The 16,406-nt window shown below is 40.3% G+C and overlaps 1 protein-coding gene across 1 annotated transcript; it reads right to left on the reverse strand.

Moving 5' to 3' along the window:
- Positions 1 to 13,378: 13,378 nt before the first annotated feature.
- LOC128114729 (claudin-34-like) lies at positions 13,379 to 14,232 on the reverse strand. The gene has a single exon (XM_052744933.1). The coding sequence runs from the start codon at positions 14,210 to 14,212 to the stop codon at positions 13,580 to 13,582; it is 633 nt and encodes a 210-aa protein (XP_052600893.1). The 5' UTR covers positions 14,213 to 14,232; the 3' UTR covers positions 13,379 to 13,579.
- Positions 14,233 to 16,406: the final 2,174 nt, after the last annotated feature.

Genomic DNA, 16,406 nt, shown 5'->3' on the forward strand with positions numbered 1-16,406 from the left:
CAGGACAGCTCTGGAGGGAAAGGTATCCTGACTTATTGGGAAGTCAGGCTATACCTGAATCTGGGGTGTGGTGGGGAATGGTCTCCCCTCAAGATGTGGCAATCCTGCTCTTCTCCTAGGGAGAGTCGTTACAGCTGAACTTTGTACTGTAATGCAAACAGGAATAGGTCCAGCCTATATTGTTTGCTCCCAGGGTCCACAGAAGAGTCTACCAACCAGCTGAGGATCCTAATCTGAGCGATATTCAATGAATCTATGCACACTGAGTTCTTTAGTCCATTCATTTTATTCTTCCATGGCGATTCTATGTACACAGTTTCTTTTCTGTTCTCTTACTTAGCTCCTCTGGGTCCCTCCTGTTTTCAGTCCCTTCTGCTGTTCTCTCATCATTCTACCTAGTTCTTTCCCTCTCTGTCCTCATCTTTGTTCTTCTCCATCAATCCTCCCAGTGCTCTCAGAGAACCAGTATATATACCCACACAGTAATTCTTTGGTAAAGCAATGCGAGGCTTGAAGTTTTCAGGGTCTCAGAGAGAAGTGATAAGGACCCACACATAAAGCAATTAATTGTCAGCTTCCAATTACAACCCAAAAGGGGAGTGACTAAAGGGGAGTTCTCTGGTAGGGTCAACTAAAGGCTAAGATCAATTAGGGGACCTATGTGCTCAAACTATAATCTAGAAATGGCTAGGTAGAATATTAGGGGTCAATAAGTCACAAGAAAATAAACTGTCTTTGGCGCTGCTTTTTTCACTCGTCCTGGCTGCAGATGCTTTCTGATAGGGAGGGGGACATATGCTAGGTGGTTAAGCAACCTATGTCAGAGCATGTAGTATTTGGTTAGTAAAAGCACTTTCGCTCAGAGTAATTGCTGAGGAGAAAATCTAGGAATAGCACCTGGCTGAGAAGGAATAAAAACTTAATTTGCACAAGAAAGAAGCTTGGCACCTATTGCCTGCCTGGCCTTGTAGGCAATCTCCTTGGGTCAGTGGGAAGTAACTGCCTTAACTCAGTATCTAGCAAATGGCTAAAACTTCATCCCAGGAATGTGAGCAGTAAATCTCTTAAGTTAGGGTCTTGTGTAAATAACCCATGGTGAAGGTAAGGGGTTGAGTATTTAATTGTTAGTGGTTCTTTTCTCTATCTGTGAACAAGATGAGCTAATATTTATCTATGTGCAGTTTTGTCCTTGGAAAAAGGTATCTTTGCTGAAATATTTTTGTCTGGAGAATGGCCCTGGCCAGATATATGTTAATGAAAAATAAACACAGCTGGGGACAGTTGTCCAATTACCCCAAATGTATAGGGAAAGTTGTGCCCAAGATTGAGGTGCATTTGTGAGATTACATGAACACATAACATGGAAATGCATGGTAAATGGGGAGAATCATATCTGTTATTGCATAAGAAGTTTACAACAAGAGACAGCCAGTTCATTCAAAAGGTAGTAATTCCATAACACCTCGTGTGATGGTTTCCTCTAACAGAACCCTTAGTTCTGATAGGTTGGCCTTCTGAACTCTAGTTGTCACTGCTGTATACAACATGGACTTTCGCTACCAGCTGCTCTCAATAGTTCCGCCTCCTTGCCCCCTCCCCGCTCAAGGGGGCCCAAGATGTTGCTTCCTCTGCTTCACTCTGCTAAAGGGGAAACCCCTGCAGAAATGTACTTATGTCCTCTGGCTCCAGCAAAAAGTTGTTACGTTTTTCTGCTCAGTCCCCCTAAGGAAACATCCCAATAAGGTTGTTTGGGGGGGTTGTTTTTGTTTTTTCTGTTCAGTTCCACTAAGGGAACATCTCAGCAAAGGTTCTTCTGTTCTGCGCCTATGAAAGATCTTCACCCACAGCTCTTTTAAGGAAGAGATTTATTTGCAGGGTGGGAAAGGACAGGCCATAACTGAACAGGCAGAGGGGCTTATATAGGGCTTCTTAGGAGCAGAGTTTCTTCAGGGAGATTTTCTGCTCAGGTATTGGTTAGTTTTCCTGCTCAGAGATTGGTTGGTTTTGTTGGTTGGGGCAGAGTTGGCTCTGGTTTCAGGGCCAAACTGTGTTTCTTTCACTGGCCCCTTTTAGCTTTTTGGCTCTAATTTCAGGGCTAGGGCATATTTCTTTCACTGACCCTGGTTTTAGAGCCAAAGTGTGTTTCTTTGTCACTGGTTTCGGGGTGAGGGTTTATTTCTTAGGTTCTGGGTTCAGAGCTAAAGTGTTTCTTTCACTGCCTTGGGTTGAAGGGACAGGGTGGGTTTCTTTCACTACCTCTGGTTTCAGGGCCAGGGTGGGTTTCTTTGGCTGGCTGTTTTATCCTACAGGCTGAACTTGATGCTAAACTTTTTAAAATCAATTTTAGTTCTCATGAAGGCAATGAATAACAATATTATCCACTTTTTAGAGGTTTCCTGGCACAGTTTTGCTGCAATTTGTTTACTGGTTTAGATAATTCTTTCCATTTTCTATGAAGATTGTGTGCTCAAAACCAAGTGCAAATATTTTATCCCTAGGTTATTAGACATAGACTAGGTCACAAGTATTATAAAAGGATGGTGTGGTAGACTAAATGAGTACCATAGGTGTAGATATTTTAATATTTAGTCTATAGCTGTTGGTCATATTTGAATAGGTTTATGAGGCATTGCCTTGATGGAAAATATGTCACTCAAAATGGGCTTTGAGCTTACTAAGCCATAAGCCATTCTCAATTCTCTCTCTCTCTGCTCTCTCCTTTGCATTTACAATTCAGGATATGACTTCTCAGGTTTCTATTCTAATTACTATGCATGCTAGTATGCTGCCACTTACCCAACATGGTGGACTCCAATCCCTCTTGAACTGAAAGCCCAAATAAAGCTTTCCTTCTATAAGTTCCTTTGGCCATGATGTTTATCATAGCAAAGTAATTAAGACAGATGGTCCATTTTCCCTGTGCAATGAGTATAGGAGGCCAATTTATGGATTAGTTTCTTTTAGGAGGGTCTTTGACACTTGTGGCCTTTTCAGTCATGGTATGGAAAGCTTCTCTCCAGCCACTGAAGATGGTCACAAAAACCTTTTAAAGTTGTCACAATAAAGCATTAGTAAAGCATATTTAACAGTATTTACATAAATTAGTGCCTGGCTAGTTAGTATTAATTGTCAACCTGTCATAGCCTTATTATTGAAAAAAGTCTCAATTGGATAGATGTACTCATCAGATTTGTCTATCAGCATATCTGTGATGAACTGCCTTGAGTATTAATTGATGCAAGATAGCCTAGCCCACTGTGGGTGACACTTTCCATAGGCAGGTTGTTCTTTGCTGTAAAGATTAGATAGTTAGTAAGCCAGAAAGGAACCAAGCAAGCAATGTTTTTCTATGGCTCCTACCTTGAGTTCCTGCCCTGACCTCTCTCAGTGATGGGCTATGACCAGAAAGTGTTAGGCAAATAAACTCTTTCATCTCCAAGTTGCTTTTGGTAAGTGTTTTATCAAAACAAAGGAAACTGATAGCAAGAAAGTGAGGATGTTGTTGTGATGGACCTATCAATATTGGTGTTTATGTGTTAGTACCTATTTTCTTGGAGGATTATAGAGAATTTGGGATATTTGAGGTAAAAAACTATTGAATGCTCAGGGCTTCATGAGTTGTTGTTAGAACTTGGAAGGTAAGGATGCTAAGTTAATGACAACCTGCATGTCACCCAGTCCACCATCCTGTCTGGCACTGACACCATATGGATTTTACCCCATAACTCCTGGTGTGTTACCAGGACACATTCCTATGCCTGCCTGATTATCAGGCACCCCTTCCACGCCCCCTACCTTGCACTGGCATTACAGGCTATTGCCAATAACCTTGGTTACATTCCAGAACTTGACAGTAAGACTGTATTGCTGAAGACAACACATATTGGAGTCCTAGAACATAGAGGAATAAAACTGGTGCTCCCTGGGAAGTGTCATCCTTTAAAGTGCAGTCCTAATCAGTCTTATCAGTTAAAACCCAGAGTCAGATATTGAGGGTGAAAGCTGCAAGATCAGAGAAGTAGAGCATCTAGCCACCTAGAGACTTCTTACCTCTATGAAATCTTAGACCAAATGGGTGAGATCCTGTCTCTACAAATCTTCAGATTGAATCAGAGAGGTCCTGTCTCTAGGAATCCTCAGATTGAATGGGCCCAGGGGTCTGTCTTCACCCACCTTATATTCCTGTCTCCACCTCCATAGTGCTAGGATTAAAGGCATATGCCACCACTGCCAGGCTCTGTTTATCTTTTAGACAGGTTCAATCTCATGTAGCCAAGGGTGGTCTTGAACTCATGATTTTCCTGCTTCCTCCTCCCAAGTGCTGGGATTAAAGGTATATACCACCACTGCCTAGCCTCTATGGTTAACTAGTGGCTAGCTCCACCCTCTGATCTCCAGGCAAGCTTTATTTGTCAAAACACAAACAAAATAGCATACATTTCCCCCTTTTTGTCTGAACAAAAGCGAAGGTTTTAACTAACATAGAAAAACTATGTAAAATAAGTGCAATAACTATACACAAATATATACAGCAATAATTACATTAACAATGTCTAGTCCATTAGCATTTGACAAATTCAAAGAAAGTATTCCATTATCTATCCTATCTTTGTGAGTCCAAAGTGTTGTACCTAATTCACTTTTTATCTTAACTTGCATTATCAACCCCAAACTATCTTTTTATGTCTCTCAACTTTATATACTTTACATCTCTTTTGTGAGTTTCTTTTCTGAATTTGTTAAAAAGGAAAACTATAACCATAAAGTCTTCAACTCCATCAGAGACCTGAGAAGGATATAATATTATCTGAGTAAACAGGAAGTGTAGAGTGAACAACTTCCAAAATTAAGAAATGAGAGAAACAGCTGGCTGCCTGAAGAGTCATCCAAGATTCCACTGCAACTTTGGGGCATCCATCTTTGGCCTACAGTCCTAGAATACCAGACTTACCTGTGAAGCAGAATTTTCGAAGTACTGTGCCATCTTGTCTTGGCAAAGTTTGGCAGTCACTTTCTTTTCTGTCCTACTTGTCCAATATGGACAGCATACTGTCAGCAGTCAAGGCAAGGCACTTTCCTGCCCAGTGGCTAACTTTTCACAAAAAAATAAACTCCATATGGAGTTTCTTCAATGTCCATCACATTCACTGAAGCAGATTGGTGCTACCAGGAGTATACATGTCCATTATCATAAAATTTAAGAAACTTTGTTATTAAAATATTTTCAATGCCATATTCTGTAGGTCTCTGAAATGTTTGAAGACCACATGTCTATCTAAAACATGTCTCTGTTTGATTGTAATAGGTGACTAACTACTATCCTGCATTTCTTTATTATCCTAAATAGTTTGTAATAATAACTTTCAAGGACTAGAAATTTACCTTACATTGTTAGATGAGCTATATACCTAAAATACCTTGAACAAGAGTAGAAATGTATGTACAGTATGTTCTAATGAAAATAACCTCAAATTTGTATCAATATACAAGGATCCATATCAATGTAAAATGTTTAAAACTAGTAGATGCTTTTTTAGTCTAAAAGTAGATTTAATAATCTACCTTTTTATCCTATCATTTCTGTACCACATACACAGTATAACAAAACAACCTTAAATTTGTATTAATATACAAAACTCCAAGCCAATGTAAAATATTTAAGACTAGCAGTTGCTTTTTTGGTTTAAAAGTAGATTCGATGATCTATCATTCTATCTTATGTCTAGATCCATGCTTTTTCTTTTGAGAATGAGATCCCTGAATCTAATCTCCTTTGTTCAGCATTTTTTTTCCTGGACACTACCAATAAAACCTTATAACAAACCACCCTAAATGATGACAAATATCCATAACCCACTGAACAACCAAAAACCATCCACTCTGCCTCTTAGAACTATGGGCATCATGTTCTCAAAATTACTTCCTACTGTCTGGGAGCAACGGCATCTTCAGGGGACCCTGAAAAAAATTGTGATAATTGTCAAGTCCTGGGAGAGCTGGCTCTATCATTAGTTGTACAGTCTCTGTGTAATGGGAAAGTACAGGGCTTGTCTTATGTCTGTGAGGTTGGATCATCACAGTCAGCCACCTTGAAATTGTTCTTGTTTGTTAGCTTAGTGCCATTACCATAGTACAGGTGGAATCATCGTTGTGGGTCCCATCATCTTTTTGGAGACATCAGAGATCACATTAGGTCAGATATTCCTGGTAATTTTTTCTGGGTCATTCTCCCTTCTTTGGATGCTTATTTGTTCAAAGGTTTTTAAATTCCTCAAGATGGTTGTTTTATTTTCCTGAAAAGACTAAAACAAAACCCTGCCCCAAGCCTAACTTCAGGGAGTTTCCCTTTGGGCAAGTTATATCTGATCAATGAAAAACATTTGTTAGTTTCATAAGTTAGTTTAGATTGAGTGATCACACTGTTTGATGAACTATCATCTCTTCTAATCAAGAGGTCTCTCTTGTTCACATCTAATCTTTATCAATTTTGATTTATGACTTCTTCTGAAATTGTTTTACTTTCTAAAGCTATTCTATCATCTAGAGTTGTATGGAATTTTACAACCAGCATTAAGTCCTTTAATTGCTCTGTAAAGGAGTTTTCCCATGGTATCTGCGAATGACTGAACCAAATTTGATATGGAGACCTGCGAGAGGCCCCACAAGATGTTTCCTTATAGCAAAGAATTACCTTTTCTATCCTTTGTTCATTTGCATTCATTGGTTCAGTATCAGCCTTTGCCACACTTTCTGCATACTCTAGAAGGGAGGGGCCTTCTTTTTGGATTATTCGTAGAAAAAACATTGTTTCTGGGAATGCCCTGTCTACAATCCTTTTGTTGTTGTTGTTGTTGTTTGTTTGTTTGTTTTTTGTTTTGTTTTTGTTTTTTCAAGACAGGTTTTCTCTGTATAGTTTTGGTGGCTGTCCTGGATCTCACTCTATAGACCAAGCTGGCCTCAAACTCATAGAGATCCATCTGGCTCTGTCTCCCAAGTGTTGGGATTAAAGGCATGTGCCACCACCACCCAGCTACAATCCTTTTTATGTGACATTGTTTGGCACAATTAAAATACCTGATGTTGTTGAGTTCTAATGGCTCCCTCAGAGGAGGGGGTGAGAAGGCATGGTGCCAATGACACAGACACCTGGAGTCAGGTGAAAGGCAAACATCAGACTTGTTTATTCAGTAATAGGGAAAGCCTCCTCCCAGCATCCAGGCTGTGTCTAGATCTGGTGGCATTGCATGATCCCTCCTCATTGGCTCGACATGATCAGGACCTCTGCCAGTGATCCAATGACATTGCATGGTCTCCCCTCATTGGCTAGGCCCAATCAGGACCTCTTACAGCACCTAATCTGTTGATGTTGTGTGGTGGCCTCCATTGGTTGGGCATGATCAGTACCTCTGACAGTGTCTGTTGCTAGGCCCTCTGGCAGACTCCACATTGTCTCATAAGGAAGTATGTTATGTGCATGCCTTGGCAAGTGGTTTGAGCCTAATCTTTCTGCATATCTACCCTTTTTGTTTATTACATGGGTACTCAGTGGGAGTTAGAGTTCTTTGCCCTGACCTTGTTGATCCCACCTCAGAAGGGCTCAGTGACTGGATTGTGCCTGTCTTAGGGTGGCTTGCCTAACAAGCTCTTACCCATCATTAACTACCAGCCCTTGAAGAACATCCATTCCTGGAGAGTCACCCAGGTGGAAATGATTAGGGAGTAGCCTTTGAATTTCAGAGAACCAGCCATTACCACCTGAAGAGTCACTTTAGTTGCTGCCCACTGCTGTTGAATATGCTGCAGGAGACATTTAAAAAGAATAAGGTTAACAACAGTATATCCCACCAATCAAAGCACATGCAAGCATCTAGGAGGGATCAAATAGTCTTTTAAAGTTGTCCCAGACCTTAGTTAAAAAAATCTATCTCCAATGACATCAGCGGGTCCCTGGTCATATTGGGAAAGGATATTTGTTCCTGGAGTAGAATGGAGTAATTAAGGAGGTGAGGCAAATTGCTTGGAAATGTAGATTGGAGGCTAGTAGGGATATGTCTCTTACTAATTCTATTTCTCAGGCATAGTACAAGAAAAAAAAGAAAAGAAAAAGAGGGATAAAGCAAAGGGCTTCCTCCAAAGACCAGGCACCTTCCAGTTTTTTGGTGATCAGCACCAGGTTCATAAATGGCATGCCTGTAGCTTGAATTTTCCTGCCTTTCCTTGTTTGTTGGCATCTGTATAAAATATACGAACTCCAGATAAGGGTTTTTTCCTCACAATTTGAGGCAAGATCCAATCAGCTCTCTTTATAAGATCAATTCTTTTGCTTTTGGGATATTTGCTGTTAAAAGTTAGTGGTAAATATCACAGAGGAAGCAGAGGAGTTAATTGCCACTGGCAACAGAATGGGAGGCAAGAGAACCACAGCCCACAGAGCCTCTTCTTTTGAGGGAATAAAAGGGGCAATGATGGTGAGTATTTATATTACCCATCCATGGCCAATTCTTCTTTGGTGGAGGTGGGCTTGTCCATGGCAGGACACACATTTCTTGTTGGGACCCATATTGGCATAGTGGCACTCTGAGGAAAAACACAAGCATACCCTCTCCCATGGGTCAGCAGGGGGCTGATGGCTGCCATTGGAGGGAGATAGGATCTCCCCATCTCACCAGGGGCAGAGGTGTGTTCCTTGGCAGAAACACCCAGTGTTTGAGCTGGGTGAGCCCTTTGTCATCAAAACTGAGAAAGTCCATATGGAAAAGGACCTCTGTTAAGGCCAGATGAGGAACTCTCCTAGCCGCTGGTGAGGTAGTCCTGACTAAAGGCTCTGTTGGACCTCTCCAAAATTGCTTGTCCCTGTGGATTGTAGGGGATGCATTTGGAACCAGGTTAACTGGATAAGCCTCTGCAGGCCTCCTGGTTATGAATGGAGCTAGCTGTGGGCAGTGAGGGGTACACAGTAGAGCAGGGGAATGGCCACCCTCTGAGATAGGCAGGCCCTGGGGCAGATTGCCCCATGGATACCCCAGCAGGGGAGTTGATACCCACAGCAGAAGTGGGGCCAATGAGGGAGTAGCACATGGGGTCTTAATGGCAGCTGCATTCTCCTTGACAGATTTCACAGGGCCCAAAATGTCTGCATCATCAGATGCAATAGAGAAGTAAGACATGAGGAGGGGGACAGAAGGCAAGCAACAGTCAGAGAGAAGATGGCAGTCAACAGGGGTGGAGATTTACATCAGACCTTTATGCCTTGTGCTTACTGGGGGACTTCCATGGTTTTTTATGCCACGTCTGTATGCCCACATGGTATTTCCAGACAAGGGACAGCATTTGGGAGCTAAGCCTTGGTTCCATCTCCTGGGGGGATCATCCCTTATGTGGAAGTACCAAGTGAACTGAAACAATATGCCTTCCTAACTGGATGGGCAGACAAACATAACAGAAAACAAAAAAAAAGGAAAGAAAGGGGGGGTCCCAATATTTACCTAATGAAGGGAACAAAAGCACACAACATTGAGGGGCCTTCTCACCAAAACATACCATCTTGGGGGTGCTGTCCAAGGCAGTGAGTGAAGGGAGGAAGACAATCATAACTGGCACTGGGAAAGCAAAAGTAACTATTGGCGCCATAAACAGTGATGGCAAGAACAGACAAAAATCAAAACCCCAAAATTATAGCCACAAAAAAAGGACCCTGACCCAGGTGAGCTCAAAACCCATGCTAGAAGTACCATGCTCAGGTGCCAGATGTTACTGGGTCCTAATGGGTACCTTGAGGGAGTGAGTGAGAAGCTGTACCATCAATGACATAGACACCCAGAATCAGGTGAAAGGCAAACAGCAGACTTGTTTATTAAGTAACAGGGAAAGCCTTATATACCCTCCTCCCAGCACCCAGGCTGCATCCTAATCTGTGACATTGTGTGGTCACCTCTCATTGGCTAGACACAATCAGGACCTCTGACAGTGCCTCATCTGTTGATGTTGCATGGTCACTTCTCATTGGTTGGGCATGATCAGGAATTCTGACAGCACCTGTTGCTAGGCCCTCAGACAAACTCCAGGTTGGCTCATAAGGAAGTATATTATGTGCATGCCTTGGCAATTGGTTTGAGCCTTATTTTCCTGCAACCTAACATTTCAACTTTTCTTCAAGCCTCTGGAAATCACTTCCTCTATCCAAGTATCATCATGGTTATGATATTCAATATTGATTATATCTTGAATCAATTCCTCTATAGATGCTGATCTTGCCTTTAAGGGCCTAATTATCCTTTTGCATTGTGAATTACCATTTTCCCCAAAGATGAAATTATTATTTGTCTAGTTTCTGAATTTGGTAACATTCTATTTACAGCTGAAGTCAATCTTTGTAAAAAAAAAATTAGTGAAGGTTTCTTTTGGGCCTTGTATAACTTTAGTAAGTGACTCATTTCTCTCTCCAACTTCTTCAATTTTGTCTCAAGCACTCAAAGCTGTTGCATGGCATACAGCCAGGGTGTGGTCATCATATAGAGACTGTTTTTGTACATCAGCATAATCACCCTCTTCAAGAAGTTGGTCTTGGGAGATTTCAATGCCTCTAGCCCTACTTTGTTGTTCAATGGTCCTAGCTAGCTTCCTCTTCCACTTGGTCCTCCACTGTAATTGAGGACCAGGTTCCAATCCTGCTGTAACCAAGTCTCTCCAGTCTTGTGGGACAATTCTATTACTAGTTGACAATGAATTTAACATCTGCTTCACAAAAGATGAATGCATACCATATGAGATTATCACTTCCTTAAATCTCCTTAAATCGAACATTTCCATGGGAATCCAGTCAGCTCTTACACAGCCTTGGGAATATGTATCATTTGGCAGTTCCTGTAAGGTAACTGGATAAATTAAGGTTGGTTGTTTGAAAACCTTGGGCTATCCCTCTCTAATTTTATAATGTAATGGTAAGGTTGGTTCTCCTTTAAATTCCTCTGTCTGGGTCTGAATATCTCTATGATCTGTTTTAATAAGATTTTCTAAAGCTTGTATCTTGGCACTCATATCAACCAACTTTTTTTAGAGATAAATCAAGTATTATCAAACAGACAATAAAGATTATCAAAATGATAATTAACATTATGTCAATCCCAGTTAAGTTGATTATCCCTACATTTAATTGTTCCATTTTTAAACCATGCATTGCATAATCATACAGAGACCTAACTCCTTCCATCATAATAGTGTTTCCCATTTTTTAATGTGAACAAAAAAAACTGTTTCTTTTTTTTAACTAATTCCCCTCTTTAAGAATTCCCAAATGTCTCACCAAATCTGCTGCTGCTGGTAGTGAGGTGTGAGGCTGACTGTTGCTGTTGCTGTGTAAAACAGTAGAAACCTGAGCAAGTGTTAAGGCAGCTACCTAGTGTGCCAGCAGCCCAAGGAGGGGTCCAGGGAAAGCCCACAACCCATTGGGAGAGGGAAGAAGCCAAACAGCCAGCCATCTGCATGGGGGAATGTGCAAAAGTAGCCAACCCCCACATTTAGAGCCCAAATGCCTGTGTTGTTTGCTACAGAGAGGCTGCAACAGAAAAATCCCAAACATGCTCAGAGGCAGTAACCAATGGCTCTCTAATTATACTAAAGACCTGCTTAACAGATGAATGTTATGCCAAGTACTAGAAACATAACTAACGAGTGCTATTGACATCATGGTTATTGGAGGAGAATCTACGATCACTAATTTACTAAACCAGCATAATCCCTCACAACAATCTATAAACATTTCTCCTTATACCCACAGGTAACTGTAGATTTCACCCCTCATGGAGGAAACTTCTCTTTGCCACAGAGACAACTACAGAAAACCACAACCAAATAAATATTCAGAGCCCAGTCACAGTGGATGCATCAGTTGCTGTCTTCAGGTTCCTGCCCTGATTTCCCTGTATGATAGGCTACCTAAAAGAAAAAATAAATCCTTTCCCATGCCTTAAATTTCTTTTGGTAATAGTGTTTTATTTCTGCGATAGAAATCCTTATTAAGACACATTGAATGAGTATATCACTTGATTGAGGTGTTTGATATCCTACAATAGATTAAGAACTTTCTTTTTAGTTTTCTGGAAGAATCTTTGCTCACTCCTGAAGGCATAATGAACATATAGGTCCCTTAAGTACATATTTGAAATAATGGTTGATAAAATTCTATTTCTTTTCCCCTAAATTATTACCCTTGTTAGGGATATTTTTGGCCTTTTGAATTGAAATGGAAGGGGATAGTAGAGAACCTTCAATTATCATCTTATGGATAACCATTGTATATCCTTATTTTCTCCATTTACAGTGTAACTGTTCCTATTGTTTAAAAACATTTCCTCTGGATTTCTAGGGGCTTGTCAGTAAAGTCAGGCTGATTTACTCACTATAGTGTTGACATTAATAGAATGTTGTAGTTTATGCTCACTGTTAATTTCACAGAATCCAGAATTACACAAAATAAGTTTCTGGGCACACTTGTGAGACATTATCTAGTTTTCATTAGCCTCTGGAAATGCTTGTATGGGGTTATTTTAAATAAGTGAGTTGAAGTGGGAAGTCCTGCCCTAAAGTTAGGCAGTACCTTTCCTGGGCTTGGGTCATGAACTGCATGAAAAGGAGAAAGCAAGTCAAACAGCATTTGCCTCTCTCTGTCTTCTAACTGTGATTACAATGTAATCAGCAATCTCAAGCCCCTGCTACCATGACATCTTTGTCACTATGAACTAGACCCTGGACTCCCAGGCAAAATGACCTCTTTTTTCAAGAATTTAGTTTGGAGCTTTCCTTGAGGAGTCCCTCAAGTTATCCCACTCCATCCAAGTTACACCTAGCTAGAATTATTTCATTGTTTTGTTGTTGATGATGAGTAATTTTTTTCTGTTATATCTCCCTAGGAAATGTCTCATAACAAGGAAGTGCATAAAAATGTATGGAACTATATCAGGGAATACTTGTTAAGTTAATTAGGTGTAGGATAGTCTGAAAATATTTAGTATATAATAAAATTGGTGTACAAGGAGAATAAAAGATGAGATGAGATGCCTCAAATTTTAAAATTTTAGGAAAAGAAAAATCTATTTAAAGGACTAAATGAAGGAGCAAGGGAATATGGGGGAATAATTTCACAGGTATTTTGACAAATGCATTGTGGAGATTCCTTATAGCAATCTGTAACATAGTTTGGGAAATTACATCTGGTGGAGAGTTGCAAATTTTATAGCATGGGAAATGGGACTTTTTTAATTTTTATGGATTTAGAGGATGATGTAAAGGGTCAATATATTTTGACACTCATTTCCATATCTACTATGTTCCTTGATTATTTACTTTCAGCAACAGTAATTAAAATCCAGAACTCATAAGACCAAGTAAGCAAGTTTTTATTTGATGAAAATCCATAAGCCAATCAATGAAATACTAAAGCAACCAAAATAGGAAATCGAGGCCACTTGACCACCTTTGGCATGCTCTGAATCTGGAAATTTTAGGTAGATATCTGAAGAATACTTGTGATTACTTCTTGTAGTTTTGGATTTTCAAGTCTATGTAAGTTGGAAATTTACATTTAAATATTAGAATGTATATAGGGACGCCGGGAAAAAGTGAAAGAAAGGGAAATTGTGCCACCCACTAGAAATAAGACGGAAGAAAGAGTTGCCATTGTCAGTGCAGTGCCAACTCTCTGGGTATCTGGGAAAGATGGTGTGCGGAAATATGGGGGGAAGGCAATCCTGTCCTTGTGAATGATGGCGAAATAGTTGTACAAGACGGAAAGGAAGACAAAACTGCCAGCAATGATGTTCAGAACCCCTGAAAAGAAGAATGGATTGTAGTGGGCTTTCTTCCGGGTTTTCCCTGAGTAAATTTTCCAAAGAGCAACAATGATGGAAACTGTCGCAACCATGCCGAGAAAGCTGGAGACAAGTAACAGGTGTTGAGCAACTCGAATATCCAAAGGAATGAAGGTATCCTGGTAGGTATATGGGTAACACGCTCTCAAAATGTTGGAAAGGTTTTCCTGGTGGTAAACGCAGGTCATCCACATCCCCACTAAAGTCATTCTGGGCTTGGAATCCATGGGCTCTCGAAAACCCCACACTCGCCAATGAGGGAGGGCCATAGAGGCGCTACAAAGAATCCATGCTAGGATGGCAGCAGCAAAGCCTCCTAGCTGCCGGCTGGAATGCTTTCTGACCATTTTAACGGTGACACTGAACACCTGGAAACTGCAAAGAAACACAGGACATCATGAGGATGGGCTCTTCAGGCCTGGGAGATTGTCCCCTGTTGGGGCAGTACCAAGAGAGAAGGGGTATGTTGAGCAGGTGAACCTTTGACCAGGAAATCTCCTGCAAGGAATGTGTTCTGATCAAACTCAGGGGGGCTGGCTCTGTGACAACATTTATTAGCAGGTTGATAATCCACACACCACCTAAAATTTTTCTTTTCTCACTGATTACAGACTCACAGTGAAGTTTGGCCCCAAATATTTAACCATCCAGATTGTCATCATAGCATGAAATTTCATACTGAAAATAGAAAGCCAACTGAAGCACAACAGTGGATAATTTATGCATTATCCATAGCATGGAGTTCCATGCCAACCTTAAAGATAGAAGTGTAGTCATACATTCAAGCTGTGTTACTTTTGACTCAGCACATTTAACTGTTCATTTTTTTTTTGTGACACTGTATGGCTATATATCCCAGGCCGACCTTCAGCTAGAGGCAATCTTGCTCCCTCTCCTTTTCAGCTGTTGGTATTAGAGGCAGGAACCACCACATCAGCTAACTAACGTCAGATTTTCAAAATCTATCAATGCTACAGCCAGTATGAGGAGACTGTCAACTTCCATACTGACTAGTTTCTCATTGTATGGATGACCCATGCTTTCTCTGATCAACATTGAGTTTCTATATCTGAATTAATACTGAGTTTTACCTATTATGAATGGTGCCCTGTGCATTGTGCATGAGGATATCATGTGTGTATATATATATATATATATATATATATATATATATATATATATATATATCTGTGTGTGTATGTATGTATAACTTATTAACTTATGTTGATATACGTTCTCACTTCCCTTGGTTTTATCCTAAGGAACAGGATTGAGTTTGTGTAATATGGTGTCTAGTGTGTATTTTAGAATTTACTAAATTGAAGAAATGACTAAGTATAGAAAATATACTGTAGAAAGAAAGCAAATGAAGTTATAATAACTGAAACATAGTCTACAACTAAGAACATAAATATCAAAATCACAAAATGACTGCAACTAACAATACTTTTCAATAATAACTTTAAGTAACAGTGGTCTCTACTTCGCAATCAAAAGACTCAAGTTGGATAAAGAAACAAGAGCTATCTTTGTGTAGTCTACAAGGAACTCACCTTCAAATTGAGGAGCCACCTTAAATTGAAAGGATGAACAAAGTATCCTAAGCAAATAGGAATAGTAAAAAAACAGTTTTCTCTGCCCTAATTTTAGACAAAACCGACTACAAAATAAAATAAATAAAAGGAAACAAAGAAGGATACTTCAGAGACACAGCATCCAACCTCTCAACCCAGACAGATCTCACTCACCTTTCTCCAGGTCTAACCAAGTGAGTCTCCTTGATCTTCCCATGACATATAGAATTTCTAACAACCAGATCTCTCCCGAGACCCACAAATATGGCCAAGCCTAGTCCAACCACCAATGTCTGCATGTAAAACAACTTCTACTCTTCTGCCAGAAACCACTCTGCCTTCCTCCCATCGAGAAGGCCCCTCCCACACCACCTCCAACCTTTCCATTCAGTCAGACCTACAACCATATTCAAGGCCTGGACCAGGAGGGACATCCTATACAGCAACCCAGTCCACTGTTTCCAGTAGACTGCATTCGCCCCTAGCCATTTCCAACCACTAGGACCACTATGCCCACACATTCTCTCTTCTGAACTAATCTGCTATGTGCATATAAGATAAGAAAAGCAACTAACAGAATGAATCCATATGCCCAGATTTCATTGCAAAAATACAATCAATATGAAAGATCAAGCCAGTGTCTTCTCTCCAAAATCTACCATACCTGTACAAGTGTTTGCTAATGAAAATATATAGATGAGCCCTAGGACAAGAGCACATAATTTAAATCAATAATCATATGCTTCAGTAAAGAATTCAAGGAATGTAAGAAGACACAAAGAAACAGCTCAATGAAGTTAAGGAGACAGAACTGAAGGAGAATAAACACCTGAGTGATGCCCATAACATGCAAATATAAGGTTGATGGAAACAGCAAAGACATCCTTGGACTTCAGAACAGAATTCAACCAGGAGATAGAAATATTGAGGAGAACTCCAGCTAAAATAAAAACCCAATAACTAAAGT

The sequence above is a fragment of the Peromyscus californicus genome, unplaced genomic scaffold, assembly GCF_007827085.1.
Source record: "Peromyscus californicus insignis strain IS unplaced genomic scaffold, ASM782708v3 Scaffold_10__1_contigs__length_136768540, whole genome shotgun sequence".
In the NCBI taxonomy this organism is placed as follows: Eukaryota; Metazoa; Chordata; class Mammalia; order Rodentia; family Cricetidae; genus Peromyscus; species Peromyscus californicus.